This window comes from Oncorhynchus gorbuscha, linkage group LG17 (genome assembly GCF_021184085.1).
Source record: "Oncorhynchus gorbuscha isolate QuinsamMale2020 ecotype Even-year linkage group LG17, OgorEven_v1.0, whole genome shotgun sequence".
NCBI lineage: Eukaryota > Metazoa > Chordata > Actinopteri > Salmoniformes > Salmonidae > Oncorhynchus > Oncorhynchus gorbuscha.
The window spans coordinates 58,788,825-58,812,631 of record NC_060189.1 but is presented as its reverse complement, the minus strand read 5'-3'; the positions used below and the strand labels follow the sequence as shown (position 1 = coordinate 58,812,631).

The 23,807-nt window shown below is 45.3% G+C and overlaps 1 protein-coding gene across 1 annotated transcript; it reads right to left on the bottom strand.

The window, feature by feature from the left end:
* Window positions 1-251: 251 nt before the first annotated feature.
* Window positions 252-22,350, bottom strand: dkk2 (dickkopf WNT signaling pathway inhibitor 2). Its single transcript, XM_046309487.1, has 4 exons — window positions 21,740-22,350; window positions 5,750-5,900; window positions 4,878-5,018; window positions 252-2,769 (listed from the first exon to the last, which is right to left on the bottom strand). Exons 1-4 carry the CDS (start codon window positions 21,938-21,940, stop codon window positions 2,519-2,521), a joined length of 744 nt encoding a protein of 247 aa, XP_046165443.1. The 5' UTR covers window positions 21,941-22,350; the 3' UTR covers window positions 252-2,518.
* Between the last annotated feature and the right edge of the window lie 1,457 nt (window positions 22,351-23,807).

The window sequence follows — 23,807 nt, the reverse complement described above, 5'->3', positions numbered from 1 at the left end:
GGCTTCAAAATGTTTTGGGTTCCATGTAGAACCCTCTGTGGAAAGGGTTCTACATTGAACCCAAAAGAGTTCTACCTGGAACCAAAAGCATTCTACCTGAAACCAAAAAAGGGTTCTTCAAAGGGTTCTCATATGAGGGCAGCCAAAGAACCCTTTTAGGTTCTAGATAGCACCTTTTTGTAGGCCTACTAAACAGTGTTCAGAGTGTTCTGGTATCAACTATTGATAATAGTAAAGTAACAAGTCGTTTGTAATACAAAATACATTCTTTATTTATTCATCCATCACTGTAAATGCACAGAAAATATCTGCTGAAAACAGTAGGACAGTGACATTTGCCTCAATGCGGTCGTATTCGTGGCTTATTGGGTGTGTGGCTTTCAGTTACTTATTTTTGGCCACCCATCCCATGAAAGTGAATGTCATTCCAGTTCATATGAACATCATTCCAGTGCACTGCTTGCTATGAAGTCTATCTGATTGTGTTTGCATTTTTAGGTAAAAAATACCAATAATGTCCCGTTTGGAACACTGACAAGTAGAGAGCCTATAAACACCACACAATCTGATTGGGCCCAAGCCCACCCAGGACCACCAGTGCCTCTACGCGGCAGGCTTGAACTAACCTTGCTGCAATGTCCCCTTTTAATCATCTCACCTCGTCCTTTTTGTTGTTGCCTTAATATCGTTCTAATGTTTATTATTATCTGTACATGATATACATTGATTCTTAAATACAATTTAGTTTCCACATTATATACAATATAAGAGCTTATTAACGTTAGAAAACTGGTGGAAATGGTGCCTGGGAAACAAATGTAAAACAAAATGGAGGTACATATTATTGCATTGACTATGTACTGTAGTGAACAACTGGTTAAGTTAAACATTGAAAATGATCTAATATGAAAAACAATGAGCAGGTCGGTACACTGTACATCCAGTAAGATGTGTGAAAAGTAAGCATTTTCCCAGACTCATGAGAAATAATACAGATTAAAACATTCTAGAAGGTGCAGGTCACATTTCATAGGTATTGTATAGTGAATTATATTATCATTATCAATTGAATACAGATCGCAAATGTGGGGGGAAAGACCAAAAGGTTATTGGGCATATTTGCATTTGCGGTAATATTTTCAGAATTTAGAAGTAGTAGTAACAGATAAAACCATGTGTTCAATATGTCCTGATTGAATTCCTGGATTCCTGGTTGTGGTCTCAGCTCCAGTCATATGGATGTCATTTGGGGACGAGAGGCACTTTGGGGTCTGGTATCAGTTCTACACCACTGACCCTCCAGTCCTGTGGTTGAACCAATCAAACGGAATCTCTTTGGATTCTAGCCTGCAATCAAACGGAATATGTTTGGATTCTAGCCTGGATTCTATCAAAATCTAGAAAACTAAACATGTTTGGATTCCAGGCTCTTAATAGCCTTACTATGGCATACGTCTACACTTAGACTCAACTGAGACAAATCCAGGCTAGTTCTCAACCCAAATGAACACGAATGCGAGATTCCGGAGCGGTGCCTGAGACAGCATTTTCCACCACCATCAACAAAACACCAAATGATGGAATTTCTTGTGGAAGACTCATCTCGCATCCCTCCAATAGAGTTCCGGACACTTGTCAAATCTATGAGGTGCACTGAAGCTGTTCTGGCTCAACGACCTATTGAAACACTTTATGTTGGTGTTTCCTTTATTTTGGCAGTAACCTGTATATCTATGTTCATAATCTATACTAAACATATATGCTTTTTGTTCTTTACTAGCATGGTTGAGCCCACATGTTGGTTTGAGAGTCATTGTTACTGTAGGCGACTATTCGTTTGGAGATTCCCACATTGGTTACGCTATTGGAGTGAACGCTCCACATTGAATCAGAATAGTGAGATTACAATAGTGCTTGTATCGGTTAGCTGGGGTTCCGTCATTCCCTTAGTGTGAAAATATCATACGTGAAATATGTGCCAAAAACAAACATAACTAGTAAACCAAGGGTGCATCACAGCAGTCTTGCCTTCATAAGGATAGATAGGAAGAGGATGATGTTTCTATTCCATTGGTTAATGATGGCTATAATAAAGATATGTCTTTTCTTTTCCTGATGTGAAAATATATGCAACATTTTAAGGAACTTGTACATAAAACACATCCAACTTTGTGAAGAGCCTTCGACATAAAGAAGTTAGTTTGCATAAAGTCCTCGAGAACTCGCTGAACAACTTAACGATGAATGCAACAGTCTCAGAACTTTGCGCGAATGTTCTGAGCTGGAACACAACCAAACAGGAAGGATCATACATGGAACGGTGCCAAATGTTCTCAGAAGAACCTCCTTCTTTGCTTTAGTTTGCTGGGTATCAACCAGCCCTTAGCATCTTCCATTCTCTCTCTCAATCTCTCTTCCCCAGTCTCTCATCTCATGTCATCTCCTGGTTCTCCTCCCCCGAAAGCAGGTCGGAGGAAGACAAAGAGAAAGGCCTCGGCGGACAGCCCTGTCTCACCCTTCAGATCCTCTGGCACATGTGAAGCCTGGACTTGGAGGAGGAGGTGGTGTCCTTCCAGACCTTGCAGGAGAGGCCCTTGGCACAGTCGCAGCGCTGGAATATCTCCAGGCCGTGGGAGCCCTTCTTCCTCTGCTTGGTGCACACCTCGCCCTGCCGCAGCACCGGCTTGCAGATCTTGGTCCAGAAGTGGCGAGCGCAGCAGTAGCCCACGGAGCAGTCCGACGAGCGCAGGCACGGGTCGCCCTCGTGTCCTGGTCAAGGGAGGGAGAGAAAGGAGTCTTAACATGGACTAGTATGAGGGAAGATGTAGGGTGCACATGCAAAACATAGACCTTTTCTTACTTTTCAGCATGTTTTGATATACTCTGACCCTTTACTGCATGTACTAGTATAGAATACTATATCATCTACTGTGGATTCTCTTACCATTCCTTATTTAGGCCATGGATGGGCAATTGGTGGTCTGCGGGGAAGGCCCTCGGACTCAGCGGCCAGCTATATATCAAGGTCGGATTAGAGCGCAGGGGGCCCCCATTGATGGGTGGAGCAACTACGGCCCCTCATGATGAATTCAGATTTTTTTTGTGGCCCCCACCACCATCAAAGTTGCCCATCCCTGTTCTAGACTATGTCATGTAAAACATTGAATCTATGTGTGGTTTGGAGCAGAGTTTTCCAAACCATAGCACTACACAGCTGATTCAAATAACCAACTCATCATCAAGCTTTGATGATTTGAATGAGCTGTGATGTGCTGGTGCAAAAACCAAAACGTGCACCAAGAGGTGGTGGGAGAACCAGGTTTGGAAAACCCAGGTTTGGAAAACCCTGGTTTAGAGCATGGACAATTCATGGCCATTCATCAATATGTAGAGAGTTATCATGCTCTTACATGTGAAATGTACAGTACACTCTACAGGGAAAATCCCCCTACTTCTAAACCACAGGAAATGCCCATTATCTTTGTTTTGACTTCCATAGGAAAGAGCTCAAACATACCTCTGGCTTTCTTTTCATCTCAATTCAAATTACATTACAGGGTTAGTATATTAGTGGACTGGAAATGTCCTTAGATTTATCAACTAAATTAACCAACTTCGGGTAGAACTTGATGTTCTTGGCAGGAGGTTTATTTTACAGGTTTATATAGTCTTTCAAAGGATGTAATTAGTACGACAAATATTTATGATCCATGTTATTTAGTCATGCAAGTTTTCTGTGAAACAACCCAGATTCCCCTGTTGCCAGAGGGGCTTTTTCGACACAAACCAGCCGTCCTGTAACTCTGGCAAAACCTCCGTTTCTTGTAAGGGGTTTGTTTCGAAATGAAGTTCCAATCAACAACATGAAGTTCCCACTCAGTGCTCTGCCTGAATGGAATGTTTAATATGTTGTGTTGATCTCTCGACTCTCCCTCCAAAGTCACTGCAATTGAGTTGCAGAGGCGAAGCAAGACGAGAGTCAGACGCAAATGAAAAAGTGAATAGGCCTCGCATTTACTCAAAAGGACCTCAAATACTGCACCCTTTTTATCCTGGAATTTTAGCGTTGCGGCTATTCATTTCTCCAGAGGGCATTTATTGCACTGCCATTAAGGTGTCTCATTAGAGGTAGAACTTTATTGACAACAACACTGCTTATACGAAGTGTCGGCCTATTCACTTGCTGAGTCAGGATAAAACGAATGCCAAAAGGGGACTCAATAATAACTCCAGTTATTAATACCACTACGAACCTCGCCAACTCTACATTCTGTGGTTTCACAAATGTATATGAGACAGCGGTGGTGCTGTCAGCGAGAGTGTTTGTATGCCTGGTTTATGTAGGTGTCATGGGGAACAGCAAAGGGCCACTGTGGTTTGGTTTCTCTCAGCCAGGCCCCCATGCTGAGCCGTGGTCTCTGAGGTTCGCAGCTGATATACGAGCTAGCGGGTAATTATAGCGGTCGTTTGCGGACTGGCGTCTCTTTAACTTCGTGTGACTGCAGACAAGAAACAGAGAACAGGGACAGCAGAGATTCAGCGCCGTGGACCAGGATCAGTGAGAGATAATGCGATTGCGAAATCGGAAAAGGAAACAGAGATCCCTTCATATGACTGTATATCTTCTCCCAGGCCAGGCTGAGAGGCGGTCTTCAGACCTGGGTTCAACCGGTATCGAAGATCTTTCAAATACTATAGCTGTGCTTGACTAAGCTTGCCTGGTGCAATGGAACCAATGGAGTAGTTTCAAAAGTACAAACCCCACCCATCTCACCAGGCAATCTCAATCCAACACTCAACGCATTTTAATCATATTTCAAATACTATTTAAACCCTGGTCTGTTTACAGCTGTATAACAAGTAGGGGAAATGGCTACCTTTAACAGAGTGTTTGGCCTGCGCTGCTTTCCCACTCGTCTTCCAATCGACAGTGCTGTCCTTGGTGGAGAGCTTGTTGTGGTCGTCCAAGGCTGAGATGTGAGGTGAGAGGACGCTCTCCGAGATAGGGACACAGATATCTACATGGATATGGCCAGTGGAGAGAGAGAGAGGTTAGAGGTGAGTTCAACCACCACATAATAATGATTGATTGATATGATTAGAGCTAAACACAAGCCAGGGTTTGATAGATACAGTGTCATATATTCCGTCTTCTATAGGACTTTCTGTTCAGGTTGGTCAACGACAGTTGTTTAACTTGTGTTTTTAGGGATCATATTGCCATTACAGCTACCCAGTGACTAGCACATGTGATTATCATTCATGTCTATTGCAGTTCATCTCTCAGAGGACACAGAGCGGAGAGAGAGGAGCATTCGGTGCTGACCTATGGGTAGAAAGCATGTGTTCAATATGGTTTAAATGTAATTGCTCTGTAATTTTTTATTTAACCTTTATTTAACTAGGCAAGTCAGTTAAGCACAAATTCGTATTTACAATGACGGCCTAGGAACGGTGCCTTGTTCAGGGGCAGAATGACAGATTTCTACTTTGTCAGCTCAGGGATTCGATCTAGCACCCTTTCGGGTTACTGGCCCAACGCTCTAACCACTAGGCTACCTGCCGCCCCATTTAAATGTCCTCTGGTCTAGATAGACGTCCCTCTCTGTTGCCTGACACCCATCCAGTCCGTCTGTTAGGAATGCTCTTGTAATATGACAGAGACGTAGTGTGCTGACAAGTGTTCCCTTCACACCGACTTCAGACATGCTGACTTAAAAAGTAAGAGAGGTCCGTCAACACAACGTACAGTTGCTGCAGCGGTTGCTGGGGCAGCACATGGCGTCTCTATGGCAACGCTTCTTCCTCCGTCGGCAGGTGAGACAGCGGGAGGGTGCTTGCTGAGGGCTGTGGCAGTAGCTTCCTACAGTGCACTCCTTATCGCTGCTGCATGGGTACACCTGTAGATGTCGAAACAGAAACATTCAGAGTCATGGATAATGATCACATGTATGTATCAATTAGTGTCTTGTTAGCCCATATGGGCTGGGAACTGAAAAATAATAAATCAACTCATAATATTGGGGTTTATTAGGGTGGCGGCCCCGACGGGGACTCGAACCCTGGTCCCTGCATGTGACTGTTAGTCAAACATCTAAGCGGTCTGAAACCTCTGGACAAGGTCACTAGGTATTGGACTAAGGTCACTAATAAGGTTACGTACAGTCATTAGTTAGGGAACAGTGACACTGTGGTTCAACTCAGGCTAACTAGCAACAAACCTGTCACCCATAACGTTGACGTTTTTTATAATTGCATCATAAAAAACATAATGTTTTGTCGGTAATGGTTACCAGACATGACGGAAAACGGTTTTGGTTCCACTTACAGTCATATAAACCCCATTCCTAGACTCCACTACTTCTCCTAACCGTCACTAATTTCCTCGTCTCCCATGGCATTTTTATGTGACGGCTTTAAAAAGTCCAACAGAAATTGCTCAGGACAGTAAACAGATTAGCAGAGTGTGTTCTGTATGAATTCCTTCTGAAGAACCAGACCTTTTTCCAATGGTGGAAAACAGTCCGTAGACTAGAGAGGGAGAGAGAGAGAGAGAGAGAGAGAGAGGGAGAGAGAGAGAGAGAGAGAGAGAGAGAGAGAGAGAGAGAGAGAGAGAGAGAGAGAGAGAGAGAGAGAGAGAGAGAGAGAGAGAGAGAGAGAGAGAGAGAGAGAGAGAGAGAGAGAGAGAGAGAGAGAGAGAGAGAGAGAGAGAGAGAGAGAGAGAGAGAGAGAGAGAGAGAGAGAGAGAGAGAGAGAGAGAGAGAGAGAGAGAGAGAGAGAGAGAGAGAGAGAGAGAGAGAGAGAGAGAGAGAGAGAAGGGGGACTGCTGCCTCTCGCTCAGCTTCTACGTGCCAGCCTACAGCCAGGAATATCTTCAGATACTCCAAACAATGGAGCCATTACTGTATCCCCACCCAAGAAAAACACAAGTCAAGGTTCACTCTAATAGTTCAATGAAGCAGTCGTTGGATAATAGAACCACTTGGCTATGGAGTTTGTCCGTTTTGCGACCAACCACTGTTCTAATTGGGTACCTGGGGATTTGAAAAGCAAGTATTCGGCATCCGTGGTTCTTTTCTTACTTTTCCATCTCATAATTCCCCAGATTGATTCTCTCAGATCACTGAGGGAACGTCTGAAATGGCACCTGGTCAAAAGTGGACTATTTAGGCAATAGGCCATTTCAGACAGTAGATGCCATTTCAGACAGTGCCTGAGACATAGGCCGTAGTCTGGTGAAGCAATGCAAACACGGTAACAATTCAATGTGATTTCCTTCCGTCCTCAGCCACCAACCGGGTCTGCAGAACGCATTGATTTAGGTGAGCCGAGATGACCGAGGTAGAACCGCAGTGTGTCCATAAACATATAGCAACCATTCAACCGCAATCCACACGGCGGCCATAATGAAAGGACCCGGCTCACTTTTTCCACAACAAGTGCATGCAGCAATACACACAACCATGAGATTGTTATTTTTTACACACATGGCGTACCGTCTGGTATCGTCCAGCGTCGCACGAGTATGAGGGCAAACGAGTTCAAATGAAATAATATGATAGTCAGATGATATAGTGTCGTGAGAGTGTTTTGAACATGTCGAGTGAGAGGGGACACTGTACTGTACACAAGCAACTCCTCCTTGGACAAGGTCCAGAGTCGGTCGATGAGGCTGTTTCAGTCTTTTGCTGAGGTCGGGCCACTCCAACATCAGCCACCAGGCAACAGTCACTAGCCACCAGGCAACAGTCACCAGGCAACATGCCACCAGCCACCAGGCAACAGTCACCAGGCAACATGCCACCAGCCACCAGGCAACAGTCACGAGGCAACATGCCACCAGCCACCAGGCAGCAGTCACCAGGCAACATGCCACCAGGCAACATGCCACCAGCCACCAGGCAACAGTCACGAGGCAACATGCCACCAGCCACCAGGCAGCATGCCACCAGCCACCAGGCAACAGTCACCAGGCAACATGCCACCAGGCAACATGCCACCAGCCACCAGGCAACATGCCAACAGGCAACATGCCACCAGCCACCAGTCACCAGCCACCAGTCACCAGGCAACAGTCACCAGGCAACATGCCACCAGGCAACATGCCACCAGGCAACATGCCACCAGCCACCAGACACATGCCGCTAGCCACCAGGCAACATGCCACCAGCCACCAGGCAACATGCCACCAGCCACCAGGCAACATGCCACCAGCCACCAGGCAACATGCCACCAGCCACCAGGCAACATAGCCACCAGCCACCAGGCAACATGCCACCAGCCACCAGCCACCAGCCACCAGCCACCAGGCCACCAGCCAACATGCCACCAGCCACCAGGCACCATGCCACCAGGCACCAGGCAACATGCCACCAGGCACCAGGCACCATGCCACCAGGCAACATGCCACCAGCCACCAGGCAACATGCCACCAGCCACCAGGCAACATGCCACCAGCCACCAGGCAACATGCCACCAGGCACCAGGCACCAGGCACCAGACACCCGTCAACATGCATTAGTGTCCACTTTGTACGAGCTACACAATACCAACCCCAAAAATGCACAACAATGAGAACAGACATTGCCACAAACAGCCTATTTCGGTTTTCTCCGTCCGATGTTCGATTGACGTAATAGCAACTTGTTTGGGCTGCTCTACGTCGGGCTGGTGCTGAACTGACAGATCTGCATCAGAACTGACCACCATTGCAAAGCACTGAATAATAAACATGTGAATACTAGAACATAGAATCATTACAGTCACAATAATGAACGTGGATTAGGATTCAGAAGGGTCACGTCACCATAACAGGCCTTGTTGCTAGATCAAAATGTACACCACATGTTGGGGCGAGCTCTCAAAAACCGAATATCTCAATATCTTCAGATCAGATGTTGTTTAATATCCATGTGCTTAAATAAACTGAACAGGCTTAGAGGTATTTGGACCTTGTGTGAGCAATGTCGAGTTTGTCACATTGAAAACACATGTAGGAACTAATAAACGTACGTCCAGTAATACAATGAAAATAAGAGCAAACAGAAAAATAATAAGTTGCAGCACGGTGAGATCCTAAATGGTGCCACAGTTGTTATTGAAGCTCAGGTCAACCTTTTATGTTTGGAAGGACTTGCTTTTCCAAGTATTAATTATACGTTAAATAATACGTTCTTGGAAGTGAAACCATTAAGCAATAATAATAATAATAATAATAGGAAATGTCTTGATAAGTCTTGGAAAAACAAGTCCTTCCAAACATAAAAGGTTGACCTTAGCTTCATGTTTCTGAACTGGGCTTGTGCCCAATTTCTCCTGCAGTGAAGCGAGGCGAATGTAATGTAGAGCTAACAGGGTATTTTACATGCTAGCCTATGTCCACAATGACATCATCATAGCCAAGCGTTTCAGATCATGTTCATGTTCTCAAGTTCAGTGGTATCAGTTTAGGCCTGTGGCTTCCCATAACCTAATGTAGCAGGCATAAAAGAAAACGCCCGAGCGAAGTTCACACATCCGGTCTTCAGCGGAAAAGGAAGCTAGGTTGTATCCCTGAAAACTGGATGCATCCGGTTGTTGGCCACTCTGCTGCCCACGAACAATTAACTAGCCCTAAGAGAAGAAGACATAAGACTTGTTTAACCCCACAATGCTCTGAAGCATTGACCAATGAGATCAACACCACAGGAAAGTGTGTAGCTATGTTCTGATGTGGACAAACAGCCTTTAATCTTGAAATGTGAAGAGAACTATCTTGGCACTATAGTACCCTATACACTCTCTCAGATTTTTAGCAGGTGGTTCCTGGCTAAGCAGTCTGGGATTGACTACAGTGGAGCTGTACTGTACTCTGCTGTAGGAAGGGCCTCCTCCCTCCCCTCCCTCCCCTCACCATCCTCCCCTTCCTCCCTCACCTCTTCCATCAAGCCTCCATCATTTCACAGGAGCCCTTTGAAATCAAATGACCGATAATCTCACTTTATCTTGCCATGTTTCAAAACACCTCATTGACGCCACGGTCCTCTGAGGGGAGGCGGCGGTTTCGTTTGGATGCGTCTCATTTGATCACGACTCCACTAGCTCACTTTATTGGCCACTTTTTTTTCTGCCGCCGCCACTCCCGGTCCCCTATTTCCCCAGACGCACCATATCACATGAAAGCAAGAGGCTATCCCTGTTAGAGGAAGTGGGCTGTGTACCTCTCATGCAGGCTAGACCATAAAGAGGGAGACAGACGCAGAGCGATGAGGGAAGGCCCCTGGCTCCCCAGTCCTGTCTCGTGCTGCTCTCGTGGTGTTATAAGTGGCCTGGGCTTTGAAGGTGGAGGGAGGGAGGGAGGGAGGGAGTAATCTCCAGCATACACCAGTTTTACTCCAGGATACATGAGTCTTTGAACCTGTCCTTTACTCTGTATTTGCCTGTATTTACCCAGCATCAGTCATTCCTAAGGACTGATATCATAATATGATAGGAGTGCAACACATGTTCATAAGACCACAACACATCGTTGGTGGAGTGTTATTTACCTCAAGTCTAGTCACGGCAGATGAGGCAGCTACTGTACTTCAGGGAAACTGTGACACATAAGATTCTGTCACTTAGCCAACTGTCTAAATGTATATTCAAACCGTTCAAACATCAAAAGTCTGATTAGAATGGCTCTGCTCACTATTCACTTAAGAAGTTATTAAGATTAAAAGAATGGCGTTATAACAGTAATACACACACACGCACGCACGCACGCACACACACACACACACACACACACACACACACACACACACACACACACACACACACACACACACACACACACACACACACACACACACAGTTACGAGAACTTGGAGGGCAATTGAACTTGACCTTGGATAATCAAGCATGGAAACCTGAAACTGTGATTGGTAATCATGGTCAGCAGCACTGAGCCTCACTGAGTCTAATAAACTATGTCACCAAGTAAACAAACGTCCTCTGCCCTCTAAGGAGAGACGGTCTCACAGTATCAGATAACAAAGGGACAGCATAAAACACATACGCATCGTAAGAACCTCAACAATACAACTTTGGCTCTTTCGTCACTGAAAACACAGGTCTTTGATGGGTTAAATCCTGGATTGTATCGGTCTGTGACTCTGGTGACAGAGTCTCCCTATAGGCTACACCAGAGCCATGTGCTGAATTTAGAGAGCTGGGTCAACTTGGAACATTTTCTATATTGTTATAATTCCCGACATTCAGTTACATCAATGTGTTTAAATATTCCCCAAGATAACATGGCTGCCGTACACTGACTATACAAAACATTAGGAACACCTTATGTCCTCAGAGCAGCCTCAATTCGTCAGGTCATGGACTCCACAAGGTGTGGAAAAGCGTTCCACAGGTTGCTGGCCCATGTTGACTCCAATGCTTCCCAAAGTTGTGTCAAGTTGGCTGGATGTCCTTTGGGTGGTGGACCATTTTTGACGCAAACTGGTAAACTGTTCTACATTAAAAACCCAGCTGCATCACTGTTTTTGACTGAAACTGGCACGCCTGGCACCTACTACTGTACCATACCCCGTTCAAAGGCACTTCAATCTTTTATCTTCCCATTAACGGCACACATTCACAATCCATGTCTCAATTGTCTCAATGCTTAACAATCCTTCATGAACCAGTCTCCTCCCCTTCATCTACACTGGTTGAAGTAGATTTAATAAGGGATCAAAGCTTCCACCTGGATTCCCCTGGTCATGAAAAGAGCAGGTGTTCTTAATGTTTTGTACACTCAGCGTAGAATGTTAAAGTGTCATGGAAACTTATCATAATGCAGAAACCTCAATGTCCTAACTCTTTAAATACACTCAGAACCATATTGGCCCTACACCAGCGATCAAAAGAAGGGCACATGACTGAGCCGGAAACCCCAGTCAGAGCTGGGTGTAGCTCAGTGAGGTGTTAGCCTGTGGATAGAGAAGGGCTCTGTGTCTCCTGACTCTCATTAACAGGTCTAAGTACAGAGGTAAGTGAAATGAATTCCCCTCAGGATACTCTGCTGGCCTGCTAGGGCCCCTGATACCCATTATGGCCCATCTGGGGCCCACACTTGCCCCCCAGGGCCTGCTGACTGGAGGGGTGAGAGACAGCCAGGAGACCCACTGGGCCCCCCTGACTGGAGGGGTGAGAGACAGCCAGGATACCCACTGGGCCCCCCTGACTGGAGAGGTGAGAGACAGCCAGGAGACCCACTGGGCCCCCCTGACTGGAGGGGTGAGAGACAGCCAGGAGACCCACTGGGCCCCCCTGACTGGAGGGGTGAGAGACAGCCAGGAGACCCACTGGGCCCCCCTGACTGGAGGGGTGAGAGACAGCCAGGAGACCCACTGGACCCCTGAGACGGAGGAGACGGAGCCTTGATGGCGGCTACCTAGCGCTAACAAGCACTCACACCTCGGCCTGCTTTGTTTCCCCCTCTCAGATCGTTAAGATCACTAAACAGTTACTTAACCCTGGAGGGGGTAGGGAGGGGTGCTGGCGGGGCGAGAGGGGGGGAAGAGAGGGGAGAGAGGGGACCTAGCGCTCAACTTTTACTGGGGGAGCCTAAGCGATTCGGTCCTGGCTTGTTAAAATAATCTCTGTGTTGAATTAAACACAGTTTTAAGACTACTTAAAACTGTATGGATGTCCAGGCACTGGTAGGAACAGCCAACAACTGTTACTGTACGCATGCCTCCACTTCCCCTTGTGGGTTCAGAGGTTAGGGTGGTGAACGTTCCCTGCCCATACCATCCATCTGTACTGGTTCTCTAACTTACTGGGAACCAGGGGCCACCCAGGAGCATCGGGTCTGAACATCTCCCAGTCAAGAGGGCCTTTTACTTTGTGTTACTTCGGTTTGGTTTCACTCGAGTCAAGTCAATGTGAGGGGGGAAAGGGGGTGGAGCCACACACTCATGCAGCTTGTCTTAATTGTAATGATTGAATCACTTGGGACAGTCACAACCTGACATTGAGGTTGGAGCGCAAAGTGATTCATGTGACATTTATAGTCAGCTAGAGTGGAGAGCGGCAAAGTGATTCATGTGACATTTAGAGTCAGCTAGAGTGGAGAGCGGCAAAGTGATTCATGTGACATTTATAGTCAGCTAGAGTGGAGAGCGGCAAAGTGATTCATGTGACATTTATAGTCAGCTAGAGTGGAGAGCGGCAAAGTGATTCATGTGACATTTATAGTCAGCTAGAGAGGAGAGCGGCAAAGTGATTCATGTGACATTTATAGTCAGCTAGAGAGGAGAGCGGCAAAGTGGAGAGCGGCAAAGTGATTCATGTGACATTTATAGTCAGCTAGAGTGGAGAGCGGCAAAGTGATTCATGTGACATTTATAGTCAGCTAGAGTGGAGAGCGACAAAGTCAGTGCAAAACGTTGTCAACAGCCGAGGGAAACAACAACAAATGAGTCTGTCATGGTACTTCCTATATAGATCCACCAATACCTCTGACATGTTGGATAGAGCCCAACTTTACTAATCTGACAATTTAAACACCAAATTACACTCCGGTTTCCTGCAGGCTTCTCTGGGTGGCCGCCGTGCTCCGCTCCCCGACTCCCCGTCTCTAATTTGTGACTTTTGAAAGTGAGCCAGTGGGGATGATTTATTGAGAGCTTATGTTGCAATCTTTCTCATATCCTTTCATGTCGGAGGATTGGAGGACCAGAAGGAATACATTTCAACAGCCTGAATGATGCTGTATAAAAATGAACACCCTTCTTTTGAGGAGGTCTGCTGTTGGAGGAATCTGAGGGAGAAATGTGGGAAAGGGACTAAATGGATGTGATGGTGAATTATGGCGATAGTCTCTCAAACTGTGAAGTTTAGAAGTGTTCTAAGCGGACGATCACTCATGTCCTGATCCACTGCCTCTATGGAGGAAGGTGTAATGTTCTGCCAACGCTTCATCACGAATTATAGCAACCTCAACATTACGCCAACGTCTTCATTAATCTACAGGGTAGAGAAAGACAAGGTCCAGCCAGAAGAGATTGGTTAAAATATTTGAGGTTTCACACCACCGCTTTCCACTGATGCCCCCCACGCAGCTCTAACCCACCCCATGTCTCTAACCCACCCAATGTCTCTGACCCACCTCATGTCTCTGACCCACCCCATGTCTCTAACCCACCCCATGTCTCTAACCCACCTCATGTCTCTGACCCACCCCATGTCTCTAACCCACCCCATGTCTCTAACCCACCCAATGTCTCTGACCCACCTCATGTCTCTGACCCACCCCATGTCTCTAACCCACCCCATGTCTCTAACCCACCTCATGTCTCTAACCCACCCCATGTCTCTAACCCACCCCATGTCTCTAACCCACCTCATGTCTCTAACCCACCCCATGTCTCTAACCCACCTCATGTCTCTGACCCACCCCATGTCTCTAACCCACCCAATGTCTCTAACCCACCCCATGTCTCTAACCCACCCAATGTCTCTAACCCACCCAATGTCTCTAACCCACCCCATGTCTCTAACCCACCCAATGTCTCTGACCCACCCCATGTCTCTGACCCACCCCATGTCTCTAACCCACCCAATGTCTCTAACCCACCCCATGTCTCTGACCCACCCCATGTCTCTAACCCACCCCATGTCTCTGACCCACCCCATGTCTCTAACCCACCCCATGTCTCTAACCCACCCCATGTCTCTAACCCACCCAATGTCTCTAACCCACCCCATGTCTCTAACCCACCCCATGTCTCTAACCCACCCAATGTCTCTAACCCACCCCATGTCTCTGACCCACCCCATGTCTCTAACCCACCCAATGTCTCTAACCCACCCCATGTCTCTAACCCACCCCATGTCTCTGACCCACCCCATATCTCTGACCCACCCCATGTCTCTGACCCACCCCATGTCTCTGACCCACCCCATGTCTCTGACCCACCTCATGTCTCTGACCCACCTCATGTCTCTGACCCACCCCATGTCTCTGACCAACCCCATGTCTCTGACCCACCCCATGTCTCTGACCAACCCCATATCTCTAACCCACCTCATGTCTCGGACCCACCCCATGTCTCTGACCCACCCCATGTCTCTGACCAACCCCATATCTCTAACCCACCTCATGTCTCTGACCCACCCCATGTCTCTGGCCCACCCCATGTCTCTGGCCCACCCCATGTCTCTGGCCCACCCCATGTCTCTGACCCACCCCATGTCTCTGACCCACCCCATGTCTCTGACCAACCCCATATCTCTAACCCACCTCATGTCTCTGACCCACCCCATGTCTCTGGCCCACCCCATGTCTCTAACCCACCTCATGTCTCTGACCCACCCCATGTCTCTGGCCCACCCCATGTCTCTAACCCACCTCATGTCTCTGACCCACCCCATGTCTCTGACCCACCCCATGTCTCTGACCCACCCCATGTCTCTGACCCACCCCATGTCTCTGGCCCACCCCATGTCTCTGACCCACCCCATGTCTCTGACCCACCCCATGTCTCTGACCCACCCCATGTCTCTAACCCACCTCATGTCTCTGACCCACCCCATGTCTCTAACCCACCTCATGTCTCTGACCCACCCCATGTCTCTGGCCCACCCCATGTCTCTGACCCACCCCATGTCTCTGACCAACCCCATATCTCTAACCCGCCTCATGTCTCTGACCCATCCCATGTCTCTGGCCCACCCCATGTCTCTAACCCACCTCATGTCTCTAACCCACCCCATGTCTCTAACCCACCTCATGTCTCTGACCCACCCCATGTCTCTAACCCACCCAATGTCTCTAACCCACCCCATGTCTCTAACCCACCCAATGTCTCTAACCCACCCAATGTCTCTAACCCACCCCATGTCTCTAACCCACCCAATGTCTCTGACCCACCCCATGTCTCTGACCCACCCCATGTCTCTAACCCACCCAATGTCTCTAACCCACCCCATGTCTCTGACCCACCCCATGTCTCTAACCCACCCCATGTCTCTGACCCACCCCATGTCTCTAACCCACCCCATGTCTCTAACCCACCCCATGTCTCTAACCCACCCAATGTCTCTAACCCACCCCATGTCTCTAACCCACCCCATGTCTCTAACCCACCCAATGTCTCTAACCCACCCCATGTCTCTGACCCACCCCATGTCTCTAACCCACCCAATGTCTCTAACCCACCCCATGTCTCTAACCCACCCCATGTCTCTGACCCACCCCATATCTCTGACCCACCCCATGTCTCTGACCCACCCCATGTCTCTGACCCACCCCATGTCTCTGACCCACCTCATGTCTCTGACCCACCTCATGTCTCTGACCCACCCCATGTCTCTGACCAACCCCATGTCTCTGACCCACCCCATGTCTCTGACCAACCCCATATCTCTAACCCACCTCATGTCTCTGACCCACCCCATGTCTCTGACCCACCCCATGTCTCTGACCAACCCCATATCTCTAACCCACCTCATGTCTCTGACCCACCCCATGTCTCTGGCCCACCCCATGTCTCTGGCCCACCCCATGTCTCTGGCCCACCCCATGTCTCTGACCCACCCCATGTCTCTGACCCACCCCATGTCTCTGACCAACCCCATATCTCTAACCCACCTCATGTCTCTGACCCACCCCATGTCTCTGGCCCACCCCATGTCTCTAACCCACCTCATGTCTCTGACCCACCCCATGTCTCTGGCCCACCCCATGTCTCTAACCCACCTCATGTCTCTGACCCACCCCATGTCTCTGACCCACCCCATGTCTCTGACCCACCCCATGTCTCTGACCCACCCCATGTCTCTGGCCCACCCCATGTCTCTGACCCACCCCATGTCTCTGACCCACCCCATGTCTCTGACCCACCCCATGTCTCTAACCCACCTCATGTCTCTGACCCACCCCATGTCTCTGGCCCACCCCATGTCTCTGACCCACCCCATGTCTCTGACCAACCCCATATCTCTAACCCGCCTCATGTCTCTGACCCACCCCATGTCTCTGGCCCACCCCATGTCTCTGACCCACCCCATGTCTCTGGCCCACCCCATGTCTCTGACCCACCTCATGTCTCTGACCCACCCCATGTCTCTGGCCCACCCCGTGTCTCTGACCAGCAGGCAACCTGATCACCGGATCACCGGTTGGTGCAAATCAAAAAATCAAGGCAGGTTCATTTCAGAGTCAGGCCATTCTCTATAGAGTAAATAGTTTATTATGAGTATATAATCTAACATAAAAAGCTAGTGAGGACCTTCAGTCGCAATCTAAGCAATCACCATGACCCACTATTTGCATGGTCGACTGCTCAGTATCATCCACACTATAACAAAAGCTCCTATAAGCCATCACAAATCGATGCCACACGTTGCCAATTAAAAGCCTGTGAAGACTTCAAGGTTCGTTATCTTTGATTTACATCATAAACAACCACTTCAGATGCCACACAGCAGGTCAATAGAGTTTGCCTGTGGCCCGTGATTCATGTCTGGCTGTTGTTGAGTGCTGGCTGTAACGGTACAAGGCTGGAAACCATTCTAGCAGACAGGAGAGACAGGAGACACACCACCTCCCATTGAAACCATTAGCCATCTAAATGTGCCGTGGCATTTCACTCTTATAACAGTACGGTGGTGGTCTCCACACATACACACACTCATCCCCAGTGGTCCATTATATCGAAACCACTCCAGTTTATTGCAATGGCAAAGTTGTAAGCAGACATTTAAACAGAGGTCTGGCACAGCTCTGGTGGCTGGAACAGTTCCCACTACGCAGAAGAGACTGAAGCTATTCCCTTTAATCCTCACTGTCTGAGTGGTAGGATCTCAGAACAGTGCTCTCAGCAGTAGCTCCCACACTACAGTGCCCCCCCTCTCCCCCCATACACACACACACACACACACTCACACACACACACACGCTACAGACAGCCATATCCACTTCATCCACTGGTATCATTACAAGTGACATTCTGGAGACCTATATAAGCCTACAGCAGACACTAGTCCAAGCCAAAGCTAAACTGTAGCCAACCAGTAGTTACACTGGTATAAACACTTTGATTGTAAAAGACAAAGAGAATCAACTGAGAATCAATTATTTTATTTTTTTAATGTGAAACGCTGGCTTAAGTGTATAGCAGGGGAAAACAGAAATGTGGCGCCATCTACTGTTTAAGAAGATGCCAGAAATCACATAAACAGTGTTGCCTTTTACATTTGATAACAAAGAAAAAAAAGAAAAGAAAAAGATCTAAACTAATTTGATCAACTTTCATATTAATTTACTTTAAGAAAAAACCCCTAGAAATGCCAGAACCTAGGAAGAAACCTAGAGAGGAACCACACCTCTTCTGGCTGTGCCAAGTGGAGATTATAAGAGTACATGGCCATTAAGGCCAGATTGTTCTTCAAGATTTTTGTACGTTCAAAGATGACCAGCAGGGTCAAATAATAATCACAGTGGTTGTAGAGGGTGTAACAGGTCAGCACCTCAGGAGTAAATGTCAGTTGGCTTTTCATACCCGAGCATTCAGAGGTCAAGACAGCAGGTGGGGTACAGAGGGAGGGAGGGAGGGAGGGAGGGAGGGAGGGAGGGAGGGAGGGAGGGAGGGAGGGAGGGGGGGAGGGAGGGAGGGAGGGAGGGAGGGAGGGAGGGAGGGAGGGAGGGAGGGAGGGAGGGAGGGAGGGAGGGAGGGAGGGATGTATCCTATTTATTTAATTTCCCCTACAAAATATGAACACATTATATACCTAAACATACAGTATGAACACATTATATACCTAAACATACAGAGAACACATTATATACCTAAACATACAGTATGGTATGAACACATTATATACCTAAACATACAGTCGGGAACACATTATATACCTAAACATACAGTATGAACACATTATATACCTAAACATACAGTATGAACACATTATATACCTAAACATACAGTATGAACACATTATATACCTAAACATACAGTATGAACACATTATATTATTTACAGTACATTATATACCTAAACATACAGTATGAACACATTATATACCTAAACATACAGTATGAACACATTATATACCTAAACAAAGTATGAACACATTATATACCTAAACATACAGTATGAACACATTATATACCTAAACATACAGTATGAAACATTATATACCTAAACATACAGTATGAACACATTATATACCTAAACATACAGTATGAACACATTATATACCTAAACATACAGTATGAACACATTATATACCTAAACATACAGTATGAACACATTATATACCTAAACATACAGTATGAACACATTATATACCTAAACATACAGTATGAACACATTATATACCTAAACATACAGTATGAACACATTATATACCTAAACATACAGTATGAACACATTATATACCTAAACATACAGTATGAACACATTATATACCTAAACAACAGTATGAACACATTATATACCTAAACATACAGTATGAACACATTATATACCTAAACATACAGTATGGTATGAACACATTATATACCTAAACATACAGTATGAACACATTATATACCTAAACATACAGTATGACATGATTATATACCTAAACATACAGTATACAGTATGAACACATTATATACCTAAACAACAGTATGAACACATTATATACCTAAACATATGTATAAACATACAACACATTATATACCTAAACATACAGTATGAACACATTATATACCTAAACATACAGTATGAACACATTATATACCTAAACATACAGTATGAACACATTATATACCTAAACATACAGTATGAACACATTATATACCTAAACATACAGTATGAACACATTATATACCTAAACATACAGTATGAACACATTATATACCTAAACATACAGTATGAACACATTATATACCTTATGAACACATTATATCTATGAAACATACAGTATGAACACATTATATACCTTTTTATATGAACACTAAAATACAGTATGAACACATTATATACCTAAACATACAGTATGAACACATTAATACCTAAACATTATGAACACATTATATACCTAAAATACAGTATGAACACATTATATACCTAAACATACAGTATGAACACATTATATACCTAAACATACAGTATGAACACATTATATACCTAAACATACAGTATGAACACATTATATACCTAAACATACTGTATGGCACCTGAGATCCAGTTTCAATAAAACAATTGGAGAACTAATTAGGTAGAATGATTTTTTATAATTCAAACATGAACCAAACTATAGTGTAGCTCCAGTGGTATAAAGTACTTAAGAAAAATACTTTAAAGTACTATTTAAGTATTTTGGGGGATATCTGTACTTTACTAATTTTTTTTGGACAAATTTTACTTCACTAAAGAAAACAATGTACTTTGTACTCCATACTTTTTCTCTGACACCAAAAAGTACTCGTTACATTTTGAATGCTTAGCAGGACAGGAAACTGATCCAATTCACGGACTTATCAATGTATTTTTTATTTATTATATTTTACCTTTATTTTACCAGGCAAGTCAGTTAAGAACTAATTCTTATTTTCAATGACGGCCTAGGAACAGTGGGTTACCTGCCTGTTCAGGGGCAGAATGACAGATGTGTACTTTGTCAGGTCGGGGATTTGAACTTGAAACCTTTCGGTTACTAGTCCAACGCTCTATTGCTGCTGGTCTGGCGGACTCACTAAACACACATGCTTCGTTTGTAAATTATGTTGGGGTATTGGGATGTGCCCCTTGTTATCCATACTTTAAAAACATTTAAGTGGCACCGTCTGGTTTGCTTAATATAATGAATTTGAAATGGTTTATACTTTTACTTAAGTATATTTTTGCAATTATATTTACTTTTGATACTTAATTATATTTCAATTGAAATACTTTTAGACTTTTGCTCAAGTACTATTTTACTGGGTGACATTCACTTTTACTTTAGTCATTTTCTATTAAGGTATCCCGACTTTTAGTCAAGTATGACAATTGGTTACTTTTTCCACCACTGTGTAGCTCTTTACCCCGAGGCTTTTACTTTAGCCTGGCTGCTTATACAGACAGCCAGGCTAATTCCACACTGTGTTGAAACAGCAGGAACTGATAACACTTGGAGTGCATATTAAGTGGTTGGTAAGAGTATCCTTCACTCTCAGCCCACAGTTCCGTCTAATAATTCCAGAAAGCGTCTGGAGCGGTTTAATGACATTAAGAACCAGACAGAAAATAATCCCCGGTGTTAACTTACTTTCTCTCACATTTCTACTGATCATGTTAATGATTTGCCTTGGAAGCATGTTGGACCCGACAGTGGCGTCAAGGTCTGAGATGCAATTAAGGTTTATGAGGGGTCCAATCCCTGTAATTTCCAATAACGATTCACACATGAGAGACGTTTTAATGGTATTGGGGCTGATACCGCTATTTTAGTTCTCGTCAAAAAACTTCCATGGGCAGTTGGGCACCACACGCAATGTTTGGGGGCTTCAGTTGGGCACCACGCGCAATGTTTGGGGGCTTGCGTTAAGCAACAACGCATGTATTGGAACAGTTGTAACCATCCATTTAAATGCAAAACGGAGACATCTAAAATACTTATACCAATACGATTATTCAAAACATGAAAACAGTAAATTATTACCAATGTCCTCGCCAAAAGTTGTTACAATCAAATCATAACTACAGTAATGTGTGTGTAAATCAAAAGAGAACGATGAGATTACCTGCGCAAGGATGTTGCCTTTCTTGGTGATCCCGGGTTGGAGGGTGGCTGAACGGTTCGTGGCCGGCGTGGGCTCTCCCAACAGAGCCGCTTTGATGGAGTTTGGCTTGGAGCGCTCTGCTCTCTGCGACTCTCCCATCCTCAAGGCCGCGACAAGCAGCACGAAAACACACCAGAATCTATTCCGAGTCAGGACGAGCATCCTTGAGAAACAATTGTTTAGAAATGTTGCCCAAAAAATAAAAACTGATTCGAATAGGATAAAGCGGGCGGCCCGGGCCTAGCCAATTACGCATAAAGGTATCACAGAAACGCGCACTCTGTTACACTGTGTCCATGTGTTAAATTGACCGCTTGCGAATAAAGTCAATAACGGTAAGTGTTCTCTTTTCAACGAATCAGAAAAGGAAACGTGTTATTGCCATCGACAGAAATGCCACTTTTATAACAACACCAATAGCTCAATCTAAAAATCGAATCAAAATGATGAGCTTCAATGAATAAAAAATTGCTGACGCTCACAAGGTCAGGGTGAAACTTGACAAGCGACTTCCAGTCTGTCTCTCTGGCAGTAAGTGAATGCTTAGTGCGGCAGCCTGATATTTTATGATCTCGGATACTTTCTTTTTATAGGATTCTAATGGGTTTACTTCCTCCGCCCCCATTCAGAACTGACAAAGACTGAAACTGATCTGTACGTGCGCGCTGCGCATTGTCGTCTCGAGCCCCCGTCCCAGACTGGTCCCAGACGCCTGCACCAGAAGCCCTGTTGGTGAAAAACCTATAAAATTATACACTGTATATTTTAACTGTGTGTGCTGACCTTTTTTATAACGAGACAGTTGGGGGCAAAGGAAATGAACGAGAGGGATGAATAAAACTTCACATAGTTTGTCACCATGTTTCTTGGTCCCATAACCTCCACCACACCTTCATGAAATGGACAAGTATCTAATTACTATTTAAAAATAAATAAAAACACAACAAAACACATTTATTTTCAATAGGCCAATAGTCAAAACGTGCTTATGTACTTGTAATGAGGTATTTGATTGGAATTTTAATCTATGGTATGTGGATCTGTTTGGAATAATAAATCCATCCTTCTATGACATGGTTCGCGAGGTTCATGTTGGCATACTGACTTATCTTTCCCACCTTAATTATATGGGGTGATGTGGCTAGGACTCATTGACACCACCAATTTAAATCGCTATTCACAAAAATAGCTTGTATAAGACAATCAGATAACCATTGTTTTGGCCGATGGGAAAGGCTTCCCTCATGATGCGAGGAATGTTCTCAGTGATATGGTTAGTGATATACCTAACATATAGAGACTCCTTTGTTAGATATCTGGGTTTATGGTCCCTGCATCAGAATAAGTTATGTTCATGACGGTTCCATAACATTACAACAGTATAATACCTTCTTGAAGTGGTAAGGTAAGGTGCCTATGTGATTTTGGAGTGCAAAGGCACATTGAGTAATACATGTATACTTACTTTAGGTGAAGGCCATCGGGAATACAAACTGATCTAGATTTATGCTATCGAGATTTGTGAGATCTGTAGAATGAAGAATCATTGTGCTGATCTAACATCAGTTTTGCATTTTAGATGACAATTAATAGGATTATATTGACAGGGGAGACTTGATCCTAGATCAGCACTCCTACTTTGAGATTCTTTGTGAATACGGGCCCAGAAACCAAATATTCATATTCATTCCTGATCAGGGAATCTGTAGAAATCAGTCAAATGTCATCAACCAGACACTCATATATCTATCAGTGACCTGGATGTTTTTCTGGCTCTAAAGATAATTAATGGAACATATGATTCAGCAGCAGAAACCACAGTGCATGTTAATCAAGAACTACAGCTGCCTTATCAACATAAACGATGAAGAGCCAGTTACCGAAACCAGCATGCTGCACCCACAAAGTCTCTATGACTCTATGGTATGTGCAATGCTCTAGTACGCACGCATGCACGCACGCACGCATGCACACACACACACACACACGCACACACACACACAGACTTCTGACCTTAAAAGTGATCCGT